This window comes from Emys orbicularis, chromosome 2 (assembly GCF_028017835.1).
Source record: "Emys orbicularis isolate rEmyOrb1 chromosome 2, rEmyOrb1.hap1, whole genome shotgun sequence".
NCBI lineage: Eukaryota > Metazoa > Chordata > Testudines > Emydidae > Emys > Emys orbicularis.
The window spans coordinates 140247414-140268921 of record NC_088684.1 but is presented as its reverse complement, the minus strand read 5'-3'; the positions used below and the strand labels follow the sequence as shown (position 1 = coordinate 140268921).

Genomic DNA, 21508 nt, shown 5'->3' with positions numbered 1-21508 from the left:
ATTTCCACTACATGCATCCGACGAAGTGGGTATTCACCCACGAAAGCTTATGCTCCAATACGTCTGTTAGTCTATAAGGTGCCACAGGACTCTTTGTCGCTTTATATGATACTAATTTGCTGTACGTGGTTTCCACTGGTTTTGAAATAAAAACCTTTTTTGTTCAGTTTGTGTCTAAGTGCCTGGGAACGTGTACTCAGATCTAATTCAGTTCTGAATAAGATGTTTTCAGTAACACACTACTCTCAGTGGGATTCAAATCCCAGTTGAGACTTCATTTGTTTAATGCCTAAAGATTGAATATTTGCATATCAATTTCCTTTTTACTGGCTGTGGGTGTGGTGGTGATTCAGTTCTTACGCAGTTTTCACGCTCTATCATAAAGTATTCAGTAATGTGAAAGGGATAGCAAGTCAGAGGGAAATTAATACTATACAAATAGGGAAATTATTTTTAATCAAGATATTTTGCAGAGTTGTTTGCATTGCTAATCCACTAAATAACTAATGTTGACCAGCCTGGCTTCTCTTTGCAATTGGTCTCTTTCCACATAGCAGGTAACACTGAGAATGATTAAGCAGTGAAGAACATTGTGAAAATATTCTCATGTACCCACAAAGGCATAATGTGTTTCTTTTTTAAATACAAATGATACATAATTGCAGCATGAGCTGCCCCTGCTTGTGTCTGACCCTGTTAGCACCCAAGCACTTTGAGAAACTAATTGTTGCTTATGCTGAGTGTCCCTTTTTGGGTGAAGCACCTTGTTATACCAGTTGGCTCAGTTAAGGCTCAAGCATTGGAAACAGCCACACATAATAGTGATTTTTGTTACTTATGTTCTGTATGAAGCTTAACATTGCTGAATTCAAAACCTCTAAAAGGTTATGCTGGGAACAGATTTTCAAACCTACCAGAATTGGGTCCTGTGCATACAAATATGTATGTATGTATGTACACCAGGTCTCTCTCTAGTTCAAAACTTATTATACTTGTGTATAAACGTACAATACAACATAAAATGTAGAGTAATACTACACTATAGGTTGCATAATTAAAATATAAAAACATTATGGAAATGGAAATACTAAAGTTCCTGCAATATTAGCTGAGCCAAATTCTGCAGGTGACAAATTCTGTAGCTGCTTAAAAGAGAGATGACTTAAAATCAGTTACATGATTTCAGGCAGGGAAATTACACCTGACTGAAGTGAATGGAGGTGAGGCAAAAATTCACACTGTTGCTGTTACCTGGTGATATGTTTTTCTGCAAGGCTGTGTTAATGTGGTGCCAATGCAAATGTTTACATTTTGTTCCCATTTGTTATAATCATCTTGGGACACCCAGGTACAATTTGTGTTACATGGTTGATTTTAATTTTTGTAGATGGGACCAAACTACATCAAGGAAACCATGCTGGGCAAGGTTAATGGTTCTGTAGTTTCAAAACAGCTTACAGTCTAAATATTAAGCAAAACCAAACCATATTATGTCACAGTTGAAGTACAACTATGTTCCAGCTGTGAAACTCGAGATATTTGTAATACTGTGCAGCCAGTATTTTAAGAAAAGTGGAGGGGGAAATCTAAATGGAAAATTGAAGCAGCTGGTCCTAAAATTGAGATCTCTGCCGTTTTTGTTCCTCTGATGATCCCGTAGGGTGTAGGTTTGGGGGGGGGGGGGAGAGGGGATTGTGCTGTGTGTTTCCCTAGAGAATTCAGAGTCTCCCTTATGTATATTGTCTCAGCCAGAGCAGCTATTGTTGTGCAGGGTTACTTTGCTTTGTGATGTCATGAAGGGCTACAGGAGATTGCTGGGCTCTGTTTGGAGAGAATTTCAAGAGGGATTAGACAATAAAATATAGGTTTTTTTTTCCTAGTATAAAAAGTAAGACATTAAAGTTGGTGTAAATGTGCATTTTTCTGAAGTATTCTGCTTTATTCCTCTCCCATTGTGCTTTGTAGGTTGGAAGTCGTAGGGTTATTCAGTATGGTGCAGCCTTCATGCTCTTACTTGGAATGGTTGGGAAGTTCAGTGCGCTGTTTGCATCCCTGCCTGACCCAGTGCTTGGAGCCCTCTTCTGCACCCTCTTTGGTAAGTGTCTATTTCTCTGCTTCTCTTCATATGCTAGTTGATTGTTTGACAGCCTTTGACCTCAGTGGTGTGTATCTGTGGATGTTAGCTAACCTTTGAACAAAATTATTGAACAAAAAGGAGAGAGAGTCTAAAAGTTCTTACTTTTGATTGTTTTTGTTTAGGAATGATTACAGCTGTGGGTCTGTCCAACCTCCAGTTCATAGATTTAAACTCTTCGCGTAACCTCTTTGTACTTGGATTTTCCATCTTCTTCGGACTTGTCCTTCCAAGTTATCTCAAACAAAATCCACTGGTTACAGGTACGAACTTGTGATTCATTCATGTGAAAATGCTGTACCGAGTGAAACAAGGGCTAGTGATAAATACTTCATTTAAAAAAAAGACATCAGGGCCTTGCCTACAGTAGGATCACTTTGCCAGTATAAGTATATTCAAGTGTAATGTACCAATAATGCAGTCCTAGTGTGGAAGCAGCTTATCGGAGCAAAATTGCACATTTCCTGGCATAGCTTATTCCATGTGCAGATTTGCCAGAATAATTAGGGCTTTTGCTGGCACAGCTATGTTGGCCAGGGATCACATCCCTGACCACCATAGTTATGCTAACAAAAGTATGTAGTGTAGACCTCGACTTAGAGCCATAAGTAAAGGAGCAGATATGTTCCCAGTACAGAGAGCTGATGAGATGGTGAGACCCAAGAAGATTGTTCCAGATGGTGTGGAGATGACTTTCTCACCTCACCTTCTGTGGGTGACATTGGAGAGGGACGCAGGGCCTGGAGAGGACCCATTGCTAGATGGGTGGAAGAAGAGTTGAGAAAAGGGTGCATTTAGAAAGCTAGAGTTAATCTATAAAAGGTTTTAAAAGCACTGGGGAAAACCTTGAACTTGATCTTGAAATGTGGGTATTTGTTTTAACCTTTGACAAGACTCTGGTGCTTTTGTCACTTGCAGATGTATTTTAGTGAGAGAGCGCCTCAAAATTCAGTTTATTTCAGACTTCTTAATGACTGATTTCTTAACTAAACCATGGAGAAGCTGTTTTGATTTCTGTCACCACTGGGATTGACGCAGATATGTAATCTTTTGAAGAAAGTGCCTGAACCAGAACCATTTGTTTTGGTGAAAGATACAAGTCTAAACTCAATTTTAATCATGCTGCTTCAAAAGCAGATTCAGAGGCTAATCTAGCTGTTCATTTTGGCTGAGATTTGTTTTAAGGAAGCAGGGAGAAGTAAATTTAAAGCAATAATAGAGTAATCCTTAATGAAGAACCTTGTAAACTACTTGCCATTCCAAGGAATGATATTAATAGTTGGGCTGTTTTGTCAACATCATTTTGAAATTTGAAAAAATCTCATATTTTTTATCTTGTAGTTTTTTCATTGCATTAACAAAAGTGTCTCCCATATATTTATTAAAGAAAACGGTGTTCTAAGCAATCTGAAATGAATTCCTTTAGGGTTAGTTTCCTGACTGATTTAAATCCAGACCTGTAGATTCTAAAATGAGTAGGTAAGGCACAGACTTCCCTCAGTCCTACATACTAGACTAGATTAGTGGCAGATGCTCCTGTAAACCGTTTGCAAGGACCTAAGCCTCTGCTCTTTGCTTATTCAAACAAGGCTCCCCTTGAGCTCACTGGGACTTTTGCCTGGTTAAGGTACATGAGATCAGGCCCCCAAATAGGGTGTTCACATGTAAAAACTGCAAATCCTGACCTAATTCTTTTTCTAGGAATAGCAGGCATCGATCAAGTATTAAACGTTCTTCTCACTACAGCCATGTTTGTTGGCGGGTGTGTGGCCTTTATTTTGGATAACACCATTCCAGGTCAGTTTTGTGATGACTTGTTGTATTTGAAATTTAAATGGCTTCACTTGCCTTTCTGAATGAGTATTCTCACTGTTAACTGGGGAGGCAGCATGGCTTGGAGATTAGAACACAGAACTGGGATGCTGGAGACCAGAGCTTAATTCTTGGCTTGAATTCACTGACTTGCTGTGGTGCCTTAGACAAATCATTTAACGTCTCTATGCCGAAAGGGCAATGTAAGTTAAAAGATGTACTGATGATTCCAAAATGAAACCAGGGAAAAGAACAGACTGTTGAAGCCACTTCCTTAGTAGAAGATCATATAAGGCCTGATCCTACTTCCATCAAGTCGCCATTGACATAGGGCTGGTCTACACTATGTGGGGGGGGGAGAGAATCAGTCTAAGTTATGCAACTTCAGCTATGTAAATGACCCCGGTGTCTTCACTGTGGTGTGTCGATGGGAGACACTCTCCCGTCGATTCCCCTTGTGCTTCTCGTTGAGGTGGAGTACCGGAGTCGACGCTAGAGCGATCGGCGGTCGATTTATTGCGTCTATACTAGACAAGATAAATCGACCCCCGCTGGATCGATCGCTGCCTGTCGATCCGGCCAGTAGTGTAGACAAGCCCTTAGTGGTGTAGGAGGAACCCTGTACTAGAGGCTCTACCTTTGCAGTGAAGTTCTGTTTTTCCCTCCCGAGAATACTATATGTCTTCCTGGACTGGCTGCTTGTGGAACATGATGTCTTTGAAGTAGAATGAGTTTTCCCCCCCCATTTTTTTTTTTATTTAACTTCAGGAAGCCCCGAGGAGAGAGGAATCCAGAAATGGAAGAAAGGCGTAGGCAAAGGCAGCAAGTCCCTGGAGGGCATGGAAACATACGATTTGCCCTTTGGCATGAACTTTATCAAAAAGTACAGGTGCTTCAGCTTCTTGCCCATCAGTCCCACCTTCATGGGCTACACGTGGAAAGGCTTCAGGAAAAGCAGTAACTGCAGGAGTTCAGACGAAGACTCTGAGGCTACCGTATAGCCTTGGTTGCAATTATATTATCTCGTTGTAGTAACAGATGTATTTGCAGTTTCTTGCTGATTAAGAAGCATTAAAATATATGTTTTGTATATCTGCATTTAAATTCTGGAACCAGAGCTGAGACAGATTTAAAAAAAAAAAGCTTTCCTGTTGTGGATGGTGATGGCTCTATATAGTGTGTCTGGTTGCCTAATTGGTTACCGATCTGGGTAAAATTTAAGTGCCCGAGTCCCATTTTCAGAACAGGTTTAGGTCCCTAAGTGCCTAACTCACTTTTGAAAATGGAACTTCGACTCCTAAATTACTTAGGTGCTTTTGAAAATCTTATCCTCTGATTATTTTATTTAAATCATCGGTGCTGGTGTTTTCAGCACTTCCACTGCTGGCAGAGTTAGTTGCTCCAGAAAATTTGAATCCGTGTGTGAAATGAGTAAATACCATTTTATTCACTTGTAAAACACAGACACCAATATCAAGTCAGTTGTATTTTTTTCCAATTATAGCTCATACATTCCATATTTTTTCCACACAGCCACCTGTAAATCAGACATTATATTGTTGTGGCTAATGGTTATATCACTAGAATATCTTCCCAATCATTGACAGTGCATTCAGAGATTTCCAGACAACAGTTTCCTTACTAAATTACGCCAGATAAAAGTATTGACCCATGTGATCTACTACTGTGCAAGAATCACTTCGATATCTTTTAGATATGTTGCTCTTGTCTACCTGGCAGCTTGCCACCTAACTGGTGCCTGAGTCCAAGTTCTCTTTAAGGGAAGTGTCAACTTTATTTTTACTTGGATAGGGAACTATTTAACTTCAAGACTGTTACATTTTCCTAGCCCAACAGCTTTTATCATTACAATACAGTGCATATATCCACTTAATCACAGACTCTTCCTGAATGAAAATGTGAATTTGTCTAAGCAGCCCCATATATGTAGAAATCAACAGGGCAAAATACCAGCATTTGGTTATTCTGACTTGTACCTAATTTTCTTCATCCTGCTCAGACTCTCTCTGTCTGACTAGCGCTGCTTGAGTAAGTGTGGCCTATGTATATGTTGCCTTTTTTCCCTCCTCTGGGGACTAACACAGCAGCTCTTTGTTTTTACAAGTGGATTTTTTTAAATAGCAGAGACACTACATTTGGCATCATCATCCACTGGATGGTTTTAACGGGTATTGGGCCCAGTGACGGTGCCATTCAGATATTTTTTTCTGGAATAGCCTCAGCTCTGATGTTATGTGGATGTTAATGCTCATCATGCATTCATAATTATAAGGTTTTATTCATGTTTAATGTTCTTACTATTGCAAGTTAGTTTTAGACGTCAGTGTTTCAGTGTGGCCCAAAAAAGCATTTTTAAGCTGTGGAGATCATCAGGGAAGTGTAGTGTAATGTACTCTTAAGGCCAGTATGCTCTACGATGCTTGCGTTTTGTATCTCTGGATAAAAAATAAAGGTAGATACTGTAATTCACTAATATATTTATCAAAGTTGACTACTGGACAAGAGCAGTAAATTTTGTTATTGAAGCATGGAAGGGCTGGGGTGGGGGAGGGGAAGAAAATTGCTTAATGGATCAGTATTGAATAGTGCAGAGTCAAAATGATTCCATTGATATAGTTTTCAGCATGTCATGGCTGTTTATGCAACATATTTTTATATAACTTTTTCCATAACAAACCATGTATTTGTTCTTGCTCCCAGGAACTTTCAGTAGTTTGCAGTTGTGGTGTCAATTGGACTTTGTTGAAAGCCAGTCAGAAGAATTATTGTGTAATAGACAAGGTTATGTTACCTGTAGTGCAAAGCTGCTCTTCTATTTTCTATTTTGCTCTACAGGCAATGAGAGGGGTTACAGAAATTACCCGTCTCCTTAGGAACGGATTTGGCCAAGAGCAGTGATCAGTAACACTAAGCTTCTAAATTTTCCACCTTTTATTTTATGTGCAACCAAAGATGTGAGGGAGTTTCAATTAAAAAAAGAAAAGCCACTTGTTTGAGGTGGTTATAATCATGTAAAATGCCAAAGCTGGTTCATTTATAAATGTGGGGTCAGGGAGGCAAAAGTTTGAATTAAAGGTGATGCCACTCCTTAAAAGCAGACTTCTAATAGTACATTTTGCTCTGTGGACTCAGCAGCGAGTGTCATGTTTGAGGCTTGTCTGATCTTTTCCCAAAAGAGTGTGTTAATGTAAGGCAGTGGAAAGAAACTAAAATCTTACAACTTTAGGAACCATTTGGCTACCTTACAAGATTGCTGGCAGAACGACTTGCATGTTAACCCTGTAATGCCAGGCAGCTTGTGCGTTCTTGTATTAGCATGACACATCATGCAGTAGCAGACAACACAATGGGAAATCCTGACTTGAAAATTAAATAGATTTTTTTCCTACAAGATCTTACTTTGGATGAAGTAAAGCGCTTCTGCACGCACACACAGAAATGGCCTCTTTAACATGTTTGAAAGAACAACCACTTTAAATAGTCTTTAGGTGCTGCATGGTAGTTTGAATCAAATAACAGTTCAACCATCATTTTGAGGATTTGTTTTTCTGAGATACAATACCATTCTTGACAGAAGAAAGTACATTGGATTATGGAAAGCCAGAGCCTCCTCCATCTAAAATCTTATAGTTAGATTATTTCCTGGTCCTACCACACTGATTCCATTGACTGGGTGAGAGAAGTTTAGCAAAATGTATACTGGAGGATCACAATGTTTAGCTGACATGCTTTGCTTTTCTAGTCACCTTGAAAACTAGTATTTAATGTGGTTGAGCAGTCCATTTTGCAACCAAAATCCTGAAACATTTAACTTCTGAGAGAGGTGACTTCTTGAATCCTCTTCTTTTAAGAAAGCTAATGGTTAAAGTTGAGCCTTAATTTTGCAAGGACAACCAGAAGAGAGCTGATGAAACACTGCTTATAGCAAAATGTTTTAACAAAATCACTGGTAGTACATTTAACATCTGATGTTAACTGCAGCACCCAGAATGTTAGATGTCTCTTTGAGTATATCTCAGATAAGAGTGGGGAAAAACCTCATGTGCACAGTTTTGCCTTGGGAAGAGAAATCCCCCTTCCTTCTGTGTATCTGTTTCTGAGAGGAATCTACAATTGCCAATCAAATACTAAGTGCAGATTTTTAATACCCTTGTTTATGGTAGGAGAGTCCACACCCCCGAGAAAACAAAACACTTAAAATTTGAAATTTGGTTAGAATGGTGTTGAAATGCTGTTAACTTCAGGTGATGCAAAGTTTACCACATGAGGTGCTGCAGGCAGATACATTGCAGAGTTTTGCTCTAATTTTGAAAAACAGTTGGATACTTTAAAAGTTTCTTGTTTACGTTTATACTTAAAGGGGTAAGTTGGTGGGGGAGATGGGAATAGAAATATGGTTGTTATTGCAATACTATGTTTTTGCTGTATATGTAATTGCCTTTCTAATTGATAAATCAGACAATAGTGTATAAAGAAGACAACACCTACTAAAAGGACTAGAAAAAGATGAGGTGTTTCAACTAGATTTAAATATAGAATGGCAAATATTCATGGCAAAATATCATTTTGTCATATCAAAGGTGTATAACTATATTCAAAGCAAAATAGCTTTGGGGCTTTTGTAGCCAACCTTTTATTGTATTGATCTTTTTGGTTAAATTAAGAGCTCTTGCTAACAAATTTTCTAAATAGAACATTGACCAATTATGCATCTTCAAAATTACATTTCATAGCAAATTTACCTCTATGACTGACTAATGTCATATTAGGATGTGTTGACTGATTAGCTTGATCAGTAACCTATTGGGGAAAACATTACTACTTGGGATTTGCTTTACACCTTTTAATACTGACTTTCAATATGGCAACTTGGTCTGTACATGAATATTGCAGTATTTTATTTCCATATATTAAAAATAACATTTCCACTCAGGATAATTTTCACAGGTTTCCTGGGAGGGAGTGGTATGATTGTCATGACAATGTCATGTGATGATAGAATTTCTTCATTGACGAATCTATAGTAGTTGTGTATACTTTATTTACCCGTGTTTGTTATTCCTGAAAACTGAAGGGTTTCTTATTGTTAACCTCCCTACTGAAATATCGTTACTTGCAAAGTAGAATCAACACTTACAAATTGAAATCCTTGGTACTATTTATACCGCAAGAGGTGTCAGTCAGGTGAGAACAATCCGTTATGACAATGCCTTCATACCAAAACAGTGTCTCAAATATTCAGTAGGTTAATATCACTTATGGTATAAACAGCACTACAGGCACATGTGGTTTACAAATAGCCAACATCTGATGGTTTAAGTTAGCCATTGAATGTTTGCATACAATTGCCTGATGGACCAGCACAACCTAACTTTATTTTTTGTAAGTGGCCTTCTCAAACCAAAAAATATCACTTTTTCCTCTCCAGAAAATCTTCCAGTGGTTTGTTTCCCATTTGGTGCATGTCTTGTAGGACTTCTTGCTCAAGCTTATGTTAACCTTCCTGGACGTGGGATAACAAATATTGCATGTCCACCTCTTTATATAGCTGTTTATAATACTGGAGGAGGCCACACGCTTGCCAGTATTTAGCTTTCCACCCATGAGTCTTCTATACAACATAGTGCTGGGCTGCTTTAAGTGTTGGGGATTCATATTTAGCAACATCCAAACCATTCCTGTCAGGTTACAATTTGATTGTGACTGTGCATTGTCATTGGTATTTATTAATATCAAAGATGTATTTAGACTTGCCTCCTGTGTTATCTGGCATTTATTGTGACATCTTTGCATCTTGCTGCCAGTCCAAATTATTGTACTTTGTCTGTTTATAACAACCTTTGGCATAACAAACTATTGACTGTTCTTAGACAGTGGGGATAAATATTTTCCCATGAGGGTTTTTTTTGTGTGTGTGTGACTGACTTTGGCTGTAAACATTTTTATTTTGTTACATACCAAGGGTTTTCTGTTTGTTTTTTTATTTTTTGAGACGTGTAATTCTTTTATGGAGTTTTCGTATTTTGTTTTTCTAACATGGCTTCATTAAACGTTTAAATATTTAAAAAAGATGTAATATTTGGACCAGATGTTGTGAATAATAGTAGATAAAGCTATTTTATTCTGTATTTTTAAAGCCTTTCAGTATAAATAAACGCTGACATAGATGCAACTCGGCAGTTTGTTGGTAGTACTCATTTTTCAAGAAATATGGAACTTGCACAAAGAGAAGCAGTGGCTTATTTATAATTTGTATTTACAGCAATGTCTTGAATCTTCCAGTTGAGATTGGAGCTCTGCTATGCTATGTGCTCTACAAATACATAGAGGCAGCCCGTAGGCTTACAATCTAAATAGACAAGATAGGCAAAGGGTGGGAAGGAAAACAAGCACACAGATTGATCACAGAGCAGGTCATTAGGAGAGCTTGGAACAGAGGCCCTCTTCTGGTTCCCAGTCCAGTACCCTGTCCGCTAGACCACAGTGTGTTCCTTTAATTCAATTTAAGGGACCAATGAACAGATTAATATTAAGATCCTAAGGGAATGTGTTTATTTTCCTTTTTTACTCCCTACCAGCGTATGAATAGACCAAATAGCTGTTCCAGGGCTTTTGTGCTATTTTCGCTACTATTTTTGAATGGCTTTTGAAAACAGCAGAGGTGATGCATTACAGCTGCCAGAAATCAGACCAGTATGCTGCTTCCTAGCCTACACAAAGAGGAGTATGTGGTTGACAGTTTTTATTAGACAAGCTATTCCTTAGAACAAAGTTGTTAAAATACAAATAATTGCACAATATGTACTGGTTGTGTGTGTGTGTGTGTATGTGTGTATATATATATATATATATATATATATATATATATATATATATATATATATATATATATATATATATGCACATTTGGTTCTTTGGGGGGAGGAGGGTAGACATACCCTCTTAAAACCAAACCTCCAACCACCACTTTGAATATTGTATTCTAAACTATACAGGATGCTGGTTCTTCAGCCTGGACTTTTGATTATAGAATTTACTACTATTGCACTCAAAAGTGTGCACTCTCCTAACCTGATTCAGTCAGTTGCTATTACAAGAATTGGATACCTCTTGTCAGGGCGTTTGCGAGGCATGAATAAAAAGGAGGAAGTATCTGAATGAGAAAAGCTCAAGCCAGCTCGTTAAACTTGGACCCTATTGAGGGAGGAACACAGTCAGTTGAGTTTCACAACTGTCAATCTGAATATGTAAAGAACACTCTCTCGTCAGGCATGTTCCAGGAAATCAGTTTTTAAAAGAAATCTGTCTTCAGTAAAAAGAATGAATCACAAAAAAATCCATCTTTATGCTATTGAGTTTTGATCCACCAGTGTACCAAGCATCATGGCCATAAAGTGTTGAAGCCTGTTACAAAATGGCAATGTTTGCGCGGTTCAGTCTATGCGTCAGTTTAGCCGCACTATCTGCTTTTACGCAGAAACTAGGGCGGAGTTGTGCATCTGATCTGTTCAGGAGCAAATCAAAGGAGGCGGCTCCTCGCTGAGCCATTAGAAGGTGTTGTGAGGTGCATGCCCAAGGGTACTCTTGGCTAATTTCAGCGATTTGTATCCCCTGTGAGCTGCTGTTAGATTAATTATGTCAGGTGTGTAAAAAGATGCCTATCCTGGAAGCTTCTGCACCTCTGCTACACTTGCTCTGTCATTGTCCTGTCTCAGTGGATTAGTTGTTCACACCATGTCCTTTTTCATATCAATACAATCCAGAGTCTTTCCCCCTGCCAAGATCCAGCAGATGCAGGACCTTGGACAGCTGCTAATTGGGAAGTCAGGATCAAAGGAATTTCCCCCTCTGCATTGCACCTTTTTAACTCCTGCTGGAGAATGTGGGATGATGTGCTCTAGGAATTACATTGAGGGAGTTCTATGGCCCCTGTTATACAGTAGGTCAGATGAGATGATCACAACGGTCCCTTCTGGGCTTGGAATCTATGATGCTGTCCACATTAATTCCAGGAAAGTGGAGAGAGCCTCCGAGCCCACATCAGCAGAGTTTACCATTGAAGCGACTGCATTTTTCCTTGGTGTGTTCCTCTGATTCTGACATCTGAGTGACAATAAAAGAGTCCTTAATAGAAGGCAGTGCCAGTTGCCCTCTCCCGCCATTGATTAAATCCCACTGAACAGAAGGGTTAAACTAGCTTGCTTATGAAAATTAATGACAATAATACATTTATGAGGGAAGACGCATGGCCTCTCTAGTAGTTAAAATGCAGGGCTGGGTGTCAGGAGGCCTGGCTTTTATTCCTTTGCCACTGACCCACTGAGTAACCATGGGAAAGTTATTTAGGGCTTGATTGTCAGAGGTACTGAAGACAAAGGGAGCTGCTCATGCACATCTGAAAATCAGACATTTAATTTCCATTTCCAGGAAGAGACCTTCCCTTGGTTGCAGGGACTGAGCTAGCCACGGCTTGCATGGTGTCCGGTAAACACGCTGAGCCCTGCGGAGAGACGCTGCAAGGTACATCTACATACACAAAGCAGATCATCATCGCCAGGGGCTCATTGGTTGTGTCTGCCTGTGACAATGGGGCAGCAAAGAGGAAGGGTGAAGGGAGTTTGCTACATGTCATGTACAGACCAGTGGTGCCCCCAATTCAGTGACAGTGTAAGTTGCTGGAAGAGCACCTGGCTCATTCTCATCTGTGCTGCAACACTTAAATGTGTAGGCAGATGATGGTGGTGCAACCTGGTTTCCCGAAACAGTAGCTGTTTTAGTGCGGAGGGGGCCCGAATGAATGCTAGAGACTTGAGTTGGTCATTCTGTTTCATGGAGGAGTTTGAAATTTGTTTTGGTTCGGAACAAAAATCAAAAATTTCAGAATTCTCTGAGATAGAATTATTGTTCGCTCTACTGGGAGCCCTGGCTCTGGGGCAGCCTGCTCGGGGCACCGTGCTGGAGCAAGGAGCCCAAGCTGCCAGAGATCTGTGACCTTGGAAACTGGGCTTCCAGGTTCTCAGCAGCCCACTGAGTGGGCTGCCAAGGATCCAGGCGGGTGAGCTGGCAGGAATCCAGGTAGAACGTCATCAAAATTGACTCAGTCCCACAGAACACTTTGATTCTGACAAACCAGCAACTCTGATGGGGTGAAAAAAAACCCGTAATCCAAACATCACCGTCCAGCGCTACTAGAGATCACAATGCTTGGCTGTTGGAGGTGGTTTAAAAAAAAAAATCCTGAAACTTGTTTTTGGAAAATGTTCTGGGTTTTCTTTTTCGTTCTTTCCGCCTTTAAAAAAAAATTCACACTTTTAGAAATAAAAAAATTTCATCCAAGTAGAGTTGGTTTTAAAAAAAAGTTATGTTGAGAATTTTATTGGCTTTTTCCAATTTTCTACAAAATGGTTTGGAAATAAAAAAAAAATACACTCATTGAGCGCAAAGCGCTTTACGAAGGAGCAGGAATCATTAGCCCCATTTTACAGCTGGGGAAACTGAACAATAGGAAGGCTAAGTGACTCGGATGAGGCTGCACCATGAGTCAGGAGTAAGGCCTGGAATAGAACCTGTGCTCCCTATGGTTGAAAATGGAGTGTCTCTTCTTCCTCATAGAGATTTAAAAAAATGAACATTTGACTTCCTCATAGAAGATGCTTTATTTAATAGCGAGATTAAAGGGATTTGCTTGGAGATCTGTTGTAAGCTTCATTTTAATCAACACTCCCCCCGAATATTTTACTGGTATGGTCCTGCTGGTCAGTTTCCCCCAGTAGACAAGCCCTGAGTGTAAGGAGAGGATTTCTCTCTGTAGATGTCCACATCAAATCAAATTGGCTCCTGTGGGTGTAAGCAGAGGCACTGCTGGATATTTTAACCTCCCATATTACTACAGCTGAGTGTCAGTGTCTGAACACAGCTTTGCTGATACATTCATTCAGTGACTGGTGATTTTGTGAGTGTGGTTTAGCTTTGCCCTCCGCTCCCGAAGCTGAAAAATACAAGAGAAACTCTTCTGAGTGACACAGCCTGGTACCAGCTTATACTGTTCACCACAGTTTAATCAGCTTTTCTGTTCATATTTAGAACCATAACACTAGAACCTTAATGCCCAAATACAGCATCAGCGATTATTTTAGTTTCATCCATAGCATTGACCATAATATATTGAGACATCGGCCCTGTGGGACAACAGGCCTAAGTTAATTTCCTAGTAATTAGATATTTGAGATGGCTGATGTCTCAATATATTATTGAGCTTTAATACTTTGCACTTATAGAACAGCTTTCATCTGACGCTCGCACAGTGTATTGCAAACATTAAGTTAACATAAACCCTTGTATGGTACTCTGTTAACAGATGCCGAAACTGAGAGACAGAGGTTAAAGCTAGGTACCCACATCCAGATAGAGGCATGTCAGGGTATGTCTACCCTGCACGTTAAGCTTGGCGCTGTGGGACCCAGGCTTGTGGACTCAATGTTTCCAAGCCCGCGCTTGAGTGTCTACACCACATTGTAAACCTGAGTTTACAATTGCCAGCCCTGGGTCTCCCACTGTGCACTATACAGACCTGCTGACTCGGGTCTGTGGCTTGAGCTGCATCCACACTGCAGCATGACAGGGCTTGAACCTGTGTCACAGCAGGAATAGGGCTCTGGGCAGCATTGCCAACTCTTGCAATTGTATTGCAAGTCTCACATTATTCCGCCTTTCTCTTAAAGCCCCAGCTCCTGGAGGCAAGTGATAAACTGAGAATCTCGGCGTTCGTTAAAAAAGGGAATTTCTGGCACACATGGTTGAGATAAGCTTGAAAAGTGACCCAAGTGTAGCCCAGAAGGTTCAGAACCAGAAGGCAACTAAAAAGAACCCCAAATGCATGTATGATTAAAATTATTTTTAAAGGAGTCTGAGGGTTTTTGAATGCCTGGGGATGGCAATACTGCAGCTAGCAGGTGCCACTGAGGCTGAACCAACATTTCACCCCTTCAAAGCGAACCCTCCAGCTCAAGGTGGGATGGCTTGGGGGGGAGGTTTGCCCTGCTAAGACCCCTGCTGGTTCTGCTCTGTGGATGCATCCAGTACTACAGCTGTCAGGGCCCTCAATCTTGCATCTTCCACCAGGGCTGAATTGGCAGTTGGGGGGAGGGAGGGAACAACTCAACCTTCTGGTGGAGCCAATGGAAAGCTGAAAGGTGACTTGAGAGTAAAGTCAGCCTGGAAGTAAATACAGATGCTGTACAGCAACACTCCATCTCTCTGCTCAGCCCATAGCAGCCACCGTCTCCGCTGTCTGCACTTCCCCAAGGCCTGGATGTCAGCTCAGCTCAAGCTGCAGATTCCAGGGGAGTGTCAGCTAGTTCTGAACCAGCTGTTGGAGGGGAGGGGACAAGCACACCTGCAGCTGGACTCCAGGGGCGGAGCTGTGAGCACGGTCCCACTGCTCAGTGAAGCTTCGGTTTGGTCTCTCTGTGCAGCAAAAGAGCTGCGTGAAAGTATTTCCACAGGCGTTAGTGCCGGCCTCTGGCTTCCTGTTAGGACGGCAGTGACTCTGTCACAGCCCACAAAACCTCAGGAAACGAATACTAACCCCTCGCTCTTACGTAGCGCTTTGCAGCGGTAGATCTCAAGGCACTTTACAAAGGAGGGCAGAATCCAATATCCTTATTTAGATTGAGATTGGACATTAGGAAAAACTTCTAACTATAAGGCTGGTTAAGCACTGGAGCAGGTTACCGAGGGAGGTTTGTGTTATCCCCATCACTGGAGGTTTTAAGGACAGGTTGGACAAACGCCTGTCAGTGATGGTCTAGGTTTGCTTTGTCCTGCCTCAGTGCAGGGGGGCTGGACTTCATGACCTCTGGAGGTCCCTTTCAGCCTGACACTGCTATGTGCTTTTACGGGGCTGATTTTCAGCAAGACAGGTATCCAAATGCCTCTTAGATATCAAGTATTTCAAAGCAGCAGCAACTCTCTCTCTCTCTTGCCCTTTGTCTGGTCCTGAATTTTCCCATTACTTCTGGGCTTCTCAGGCCCCTTTTAAAAGAAATTGACCAGAAACACATCCACATTAAAAAAAAAAAAAAAAAAAAAAGCTCATCAAAACAAGCAAATGTTCTCCACTGCACAAGATGGGGAAATGCAATTAGCCTTTTCCAATTGCATATAGAAAACTATGAACAACTGAAGAAAAAGATGGCTGTATTAAAATCAGAGAGCGAGCCAACCAAGCTGGCTTGGGGAAATGATAAGACTATATTATATTAGCATTGAGAGGACAAACTGAAGTCAACTAGAAAATGGACATACATATAGTAAGAGACAATACCTGACTCGACGAGCTTACAGGCTGCATAGACAAGCCAGGCATTTTTTTGTTTCAGAGTATGAGTGCCGCTATTCAACTGAGGGCATGTCATCACTAGCAACAGCGAAGAGGACCAGCAGGGAAAGAAAGATAGTTCTAATCCATCCAATTTAAGAAATTTTTTCCTATCCCGCAGAACAAGTTCAGGACACCAATGCTACACAAACACACCTCGGCACACAAAGCCCCCATTGCAAGAGGCAACTTGGAACAAAGAGTCAGTTTATGAAAGGGATTATGATTGGTTTGCCTGTCATAGCAGGGGTCTGGACTCAAAGATTCAGGAAGCCCAGTCCAGTCCTGTGTTCCTATGACTCCTACATTCTATTACCAGCTCAGCACCAACCTGGGCAAGTTACTTAGGCCAGAACTTCTAGACACGTGCAAGGTGCTCAACACCGGGGTAGGTCAGCCCACTTAGGGTATGTTTACCCTGCACACTCAGGTTTGAGCCCAAGTGCCCATTCCATCCACACACATCAGCCTGACTTGGGTCAGCAAACGCTCAGGACACAGGACCTTGCTAGAGGAGTGGGTCAGAGCTAGAGATTCCTGCATTGAGCACAATAGCTTGTGGTAGAAGCTGGCGTGACTAATCTACAGCAGTGGCTCGCAACTTTTCCAGACGACTGTACCCCCTTCAGGAGTCGGATTTGTCTTGTGTACCCCCAAGTTACACCTCATTTAAAAACTACTTGCTTACAAAACCAGACATCAAAATACAAGTGTCCCAGCACACTATTACTGAAAAATGGCTGACTTTCTCATCTTTACCATATAATTATGAAATAAATCAGTTGGAATATAAATATTGTATTTATATTTCAGTGTATAGTACACAGAGCCATATAAACAAGTCATTGTCTGTATGACATTTTAGTTTGTACTGACTTCACTAGTGCTTTTTATGTTGTAAAACTAAGCAAATATCTAGATGAGTTGATGTACCCCCTGGAAGACCTCTGTGTACCCCAGGGGAACCCATACCCCTGGTTGAAAACCACTGACCTAAAGAAACACCCAAGCTAGATGTAAGGACTCCAAGGATGGAGAACAGATGTCCCTTGGCAATCTGATCCCATGGTTAATTACCAGCACGGTTCAAATATTCCACTTTATTCCCAGTTTGAAAACTCTTCAGTTTCTAGTTTATGGAGCTTGGATCTGCCTATGCCTTCGACATGGATTAAGACTCCTGCTCGCTCATTCCAATGATGCGTCAAACTGGCGATGACTCCTGATCCCTACAGACCCGTACTGTGTTTGATCTGGAGTGACAACTAGGGTGACCGGATATCCCGATTTTATAGGGACAGTCCCGATTTTTAGGTATTTTTCTTATATGGGCACCTATTGCCCCCCCACCCCCATCCCAATTTTTCACACTTGCTGTCTGGTCACCCTAGTGACAACTGTGAGACGCAGGTGTGAGAACCCCCAGCCTGGGCAGATCCTTTGGCCCAGACCCTCAAACGTAGCCAGACCCCCTCAGGCCCGGGGCCTTTGTGACTCTCCACCAAGGATTTTCACAAAAGTTTTCTCTCTTTCCCATCACAGCCCCACGCCACCATCGCCAAATGATGTTAGTGCAGCTAGTGCCCCTCCAAACCCACTGCCCCCGTGCGCTGGGCTTTCCAAGACACCCCCGTCCCAGCTCTATCCTCTTTAGCCTCCCGAGATTTGCAAGCCCAACCTGGGGGAGGCTCTCCAAGCCAGCCAGCCAGCCACCCTCCTCCTCCTTCTCCTCCTCCGTCCGAGGCTGATGACACTCCAAACTCTGGCAGCTGCTGAAGCCACTAACCAGCTGCGCATTGTCGGGGCGGGCCCCGAGGCTCCTCCTCCCTTCTCCCCACCGAGCAGGGGGGCTGGAGACACCAATGAGGCTGCGGAATTGCGCGGACGAGCCGCGGCTATTGGTGCGGGGGGCTCCTATCAGCCGAGGGGGCGTAGGGAGACGGGGAAGCGGGGGAGGGAGGCTGAGAGGAGCAGGCGGTGTCTGCCCTCGCCCCGCGGGCGGCTGATGGAGGCGCGGGGTGGGCGCCCGGAGTGGGCACTGAGCCGGAGTAGCGGGGCGGCTCCCCGGCGGGGCGGCTGCTGATTGCCCGGCCCAGCGCACGGTAAGCGCCGGCCGCTCGCTCTGCAGCCCTGCTAGGGGGGCGCCCGAGTGGGGTGCACGGGTTTGGGGCGGGGGGAGTTGGGTAACAAAGGCGGGCCCTTGTCAGGGGATCCCCGCCCCGGCCCCTGCTCATGGGCTGCAGCCTGCAAAGTTTAGCAGCCGCTTGCAAGGCTGCTCCCACGTTGCAAGAGGCATCCTAGAGCGGCCGGGGGGCTGCTCAAGGCGGATCTCCGTGCGGGAGCGATCGGGGGGGATGGGACGGTGTGGCCTGGAGCCGCGTGCCCGCTGCAGAGCCCTACAGCCCTGGCGCAGTGGATGGAGCAGCCGGCGGGGAGCCAGGATGCCTGGGTTCTGTTCCTGGCTCTGGGGGGCAGGGATGGATGCAGGGGGTCTAGGGACTACAGGAGCAGGCTGGGAGCAAGAGGTCTGGGGTTCTGTCCCAGCTCAGGGAAGAAGTGGGGTCCAGGAGTCAGGACAAGGCGTGGAGACCCCTGGGGAGTCTTCTCCAACTTTGCCACTTAGTAGCTGCTCTGAAGCAAATTGCATCATCTCGGTGTCCTCCTCCTTAGCCATCAGCATGGGTGGTTGGGTAACTCTCCCCCTCTCCCCCCCCCCCCCCCAGCCTGCTTTTATTTACACAGACTCCCAATTCCATTTGGACTCTGCTCTGTGTAGGTCGGGGGAGGGGGGAAGGATGCTGAAAGAGGAAGAAACTGGTTCCTGGATTTCGAGCGTCTTGTTTTCAGTAGGCACCTAGCAAAGTTCACAAAGCTGTTCAGTGTGTCAGACTTTCTGTTCTAAATCCTGATTTATGGGGAGGTCATTGTGCAATGAGAGGCATTGGAGGGAGATTAGATCAGGAGCTATTCAGTGGGTGTGCGTATATTGAACTTTTCAAGTATATTTTTCAAGTAAGTTTCCCTGGAGGAGGAAGAGAGGGAAGGACTTACGGGTTTTCACAGATGTGCTCCTCCATCCCAACCCAGTATGAATTCCAGAAGTTGGTTGGGCAAACATTACCACACGGGCCCTCTGAAAATAATAAAACCGCTACAATTGCAATCTTTGAAAGGGGAAGACAGCAGCGGTTCAGAACCTTTTTTTTAAACTATGGAGGGATCTTTATTGGCCCAATGTTGTGTTTATGTGAAACATGTTCCAGTCGAGAGCCCCCTGAGCCCTGCGAACCTCCACATTTCCCCCTCTCCCCGTAAATAAATTTTTGCAAGTTTGAGACTTGTGTGGGTAAGACAGACTCATGTGCCTTAACAAAATAAGTGTGACTAAGCACACAAACTGTAAAAATAACAGGAGTACTTGTGGCACCTTAGAGACTAACAAATTTATTAGAGCATAAGCTTTCGTGGGCTACAACCCACTTCTTCGGATGCACCGAAGCCCACGAAAGCTTATGCTCTAATAAATTTGTTAGTCTCTAAGGTGCCACAAGTACTCCTGTTATTTTTGCGGATACAGACTAACACGGCTGCTACTCTGAAAACTGTAAAAAGTCTAACTTAATAATTCACAGCTTTTTTTAAAGTCAGAAGGAGCCATTATGATTATTCAAAGCTCTTGGCTTCCTAACGATCTCCTTAAATGTATTTGTGATTGAGTAATGATAACATGGCTCAGAATAATGACCTGTGTAGTGAGACTGTTAACGAAGAAGCTGTTCAAGTGCTGATTTCACCAGGTCATCGGCACCACTTCAAGATGTAAGAGATGCGCAGGCCTCATGCTGACCCCTTGGACAGGGTTGACTCACCCGAATTGACCTGCGCGTGAGCTGGTTTTAGTGCTCGTGAAAGATGCCCTGTGGGCTGGAGTCCTGTGTTGATTTCCAGAGCAGCTGCTGCCTGGGGAGAAACAATGGGGAGGGGGATACAGTGGAATGCTTCTCCCCGCTGGCTTGTGACATCTTAGTTAGGGTGAAAGGGTAGTTCAGTCTGTAGTCCTGGACCTCTGCTGAGATCTCTCATGTGGATGTAGCCCAAGGGAGAGGACTGGACTCAAACCCACTAGCTCATTTCCTGTAGGCCACAAAAAGCCGTTTGATGGCAACTATTTCTAGTCGGGCTGGGTTTGAACCAGTGACCTCGGGGTGAACAGTTCAATACACCCTATTGCTCTGACCCATCCCACTTAATTTCCCTGGGTCTCATCTCGAGGCCTTCCTACCCTTTGCCTCTAACTTGTACCTGGCTTCTCTCCTTTTCCCCTGAGCAGGATCCTTCTAGGCAATATCCACTTGGGCCTAAGCAGGGGGTTTTAGTGCCCAGCTTCATAACAAGTGGCATGCTTTTCCCTGTCCAGCCGCATTGCAGGGCACAGTACCAGGCTCTCAGTAGGACAGTGGCTTTAGCCTTCTCCCGCTAAATTGGATACTGGGCTCCCGTTATAGGAATTGCCCTGTGGACTTGGGTCAGCAGTGCTTACAACAGCCGGGCTAGAGATACCGCCATTGCCTAGGGCAGCAGTTCTCAAACTGGGGGTTGGGATCCCAAAGTGGGTCCCCCAGGCTTTGGCTCCTGGGCCCAGCAAATCTAAGCCAGCCCTGGTGACCCCATTAAAACCAGGTCGCGACCCACTGTCTGGGGCTGAAGCCTGAGGGCAGTGGGGCTCAGATTACAGGACCCCCCGGGGGGGGGGGGCAATGGGGCTTTGGCTTTGACACTCTCCCTCCCCCCCCCCAACACCCCAGGGTGGCAGGGCTCGGGTGGGCTCAGGCTTCGGTCCCCCCTCCTGGGGTCGTGTAACAATTTTTGTTGTCAGAAGGGGGTTGCGGTGTGATGGAGTTTGAGAACCCCTGGCCTAGGGCATGTGAGAATTGCTGGAGTGAGCACCTGTTTGTGAGTAAAGCAGCCTTATTTAGGACAAGGATGGAGAGGGCTCCATGTGACCATTTATGTTGCATGGGCCTAAGACCGGGTTGCCCTCACTGGGTTATGGGTCACGGGATAGGGAGGGAGTTGATACTTCTCAAGGTGGACTCAAAGCGCAGAAATATCTGTTGATTGGGGCATGTGTGGGGATTCACACTCGGGCAGCTTTTAGTGGT

The 21508-nt window shown here is 43.4% G+C and overlaps 2 protein-coding genes across 2 annotated transcripts in view; both read left to right on the top strand.

The window, feature by feature from the left end:
* SLC23A2 (solute carrier family 23 member 2) overlaps positions 1-4947 on the top strand; it is a 96659-nt gene extending 91712 nt beyond the window's left edge. The window contains exons 14-17 of the mRNA XM_065398715.1: positions 1966-2095; positions 2260-2397; positions 3836-3931; positions 4715-4947. Coding sequence (XP_065254787.1) covers positions 1966-2095; positions 2260-2397; positions 3836-3931; positions 4715-4947 — 597 coding nt within the window. The remainder of the gene's footprint in view (positions 1-1965; positions 2096-2259; positions 2398-3835; positions 3932-4714) is intronic.
* Positions 4948-18413: 13466 nt separating this feature from the next.
* RASSF2 (Ras association domain family member 2) overlaps positions 18414-21508 on the top strand; it is a 38189-nt gene continuing 35094 nt past the window's right edge. Inside the window, exon 1 of the mRNA XM_065398907.1 lies at positions 18414-18448. The gene's annotated coding sequence lies outside the window, so the exon portion shown is untranslated. The remainder of the gene's footprint in view (positions 18449-21508) is intronic.